The sequence below is a fragment of the Anarhichas minor genome, unplaced genomic scaffold (genome assembly GCF_050575085.1).
Source record: "Anarhichas minor isolate MPS153535 unplaced genomic scaffold, ASM5057508v1 ptg000027l, whole genome shotgun sequence".
NCBI classification, from domain to species: domain Eukaryota; kingdom Metazoa; phylum Chordata; class Actinopteri; order Perciformes; family Anarhichadidae; genus Anarhichas; species Anarhichas minor.
The window spans coordinates 23,729,563-23,731,326 of record NW_027466473.1 but is presented as its reverse complement, the minus strand read 5'-3'; the positions used below and the strand labels follow the sequence as shown (position 1 = coordinate 23,731,326).

The 1,764-nt window shown below is 54.6% G+C and overlaps 1 protein-coding gene across 1 annotated transcript; it reads left to right on the top strand.

Moving 5' to 3' along the window:
• Window positions 1-504: 504 nt before the first annotated feature.
• Window positions 505-1,413, top strand: LOC142959762 (protein sprouty homolog 3). The gene has a single exon (XM_076101200.1). The coding sequence runs from the start codon at window positions 505-507 to the stop codon at window positions 1,411-1,413; it is 909 nt and encodes a 302-aa protein (XP_075957315.1).
• The last annotated feature ends 351 nt before the right edge of the window (window positions 1,414-1,764 follow it).

Below are 1,764 nucleotides of genomic sequence, written 5' to 3'. Positions count from 1 at the left end.
CTACGTTCGCTACATCTGTTATGTTCGCTACGTTCGCTACATCTGTTATGTTCGCTACGTTCGCTACATCTGTTATGTTTGCTACGTTTGCTATGTTCGTTATGTTTGCTTATGTTCTTTTTTGTAATATAAGTATAAATAAGCAACTCAATGTATTTATTCTGTGCTACTGGGCTAGCCTTTGTGCTGCTGGGTTTGTCTTTGTGCTACTTATTCTCGCTGAGCAGTGACTCTCACTCGTTCTTTGGCTCAGTGGGTGTGTGCTCATGAACGTCATTTACAACAGCAGCAATAGTTGTGCTATATGCAACAAATGGAATAAAACTTGCATTGTCTGTTTTATAACAGGCTTGTCTGATAAATGTCAACTTTGAATCATTGAAAGTTAAATTTCTGTCCTTTCTCTGTGTGTTTGCAGGTTTATCTGATGTGCCGTGAGCGTTGGGAGCACCTTGCCCCAGCTCCGGCCTGCAGCCCTGGTGCTACCCAGCCTGGCTCACCAGGATGGACCCTGCTCATTCCTTCAGGATGGAGCTGGACGGACTGGACCTCCAGCAGGTCCCAGTGCTGTCGCTCGACCAGATACGTGCCATCCGGGCCAACAATGACTATGTGGAGAGGCCCGTGGCGCTGGAACCGGCATCCCAGTCCGGGTTTTTCTATGCCCATGACGACCGAGTATACCCCCACTACCCACAGCCTTCTTTCCACTCGGCCCTGCCCCGCAGCCAAAGTCAGCAGCAGCACGCTCACCTGTCCCACCTGAGCCGTTCCAGTACCATAAGCTCTTCCATGTCTCGGACCAGTGCCACCTCAGACCAGCGGCTACTGGCGGGTTTGACACCATCTCATTCTGGCCTCGGTTCGGTGGTCCGTTCTCAGCCTAAAGGAGAACTCAAGCCTGACGCTTCCTTTGGCAAAGGCCTGACGGAGGACGAGGCTGAGCAGGGCCTTCATTTGTTCATCTGCGAGCGGTGTGGTCGCTGTAAGTGCCAAGAGTGCTGCGCCCCCCGCCGCCTGCCTTCCTGTTGGGCCTGCGGACAGCGCTGTCTGTGCTCTGCCGAAAGCGCCGTGGAGTACGGCACTTGCTTGTGCTGCGTTAAAGGCCTGTTCTACCACTGCTCCGCCCAGGATGACGAGGATAACTGTGCTGACCGGCCGTGCTCCTGCGGTCCGGCCCACGCCTGTGCCCGCTGGGGCACCATGGGGCTGCTGGCGCTCTGCCTGCCCTGCCTCTGCTGCTACCCCCTTGCCAGGCTGTGCCTTGCCCTGTGCCAGTGTGCCCACGACCGCACCACGCGCCCCGGCTGCAGGTGCAGCAACACCAACACCGTGTGCCGCAAGATCTCCGCCTCCAACCCTAACCCTGGTCACCCCTCGCTCCGCAGCAAGGCCCTGGAGAAGCCCTTATGACAGGCCTGGATGGGGGCCAGGTGAATCCAATTCCCTCTCAGCCGTCGCCAAAGCAATGCTGTCGCCAATCAACCGTGTCACAGCTGACATTGTGACGACAATGCCAATGTGTCCCACCCACCTACATACGACAAGCCAACCAACCAATCGTGAAGTGTTGTTCACCTAATGTACCTTGAATTTACTTCATCTCCAACTCAGGAGGGACCAAAGCTTTACTGTGCCTGTTCATGTCGGAGACTTCATGCCTAAAAACACTCACGCTGAAGAAGAAGAAGCTGTCGTGCTTTTGCTGGACTGCCCTTCAACCTTAACCAAGACATCCAGACGGAAATCACCTCTCTCTGCATT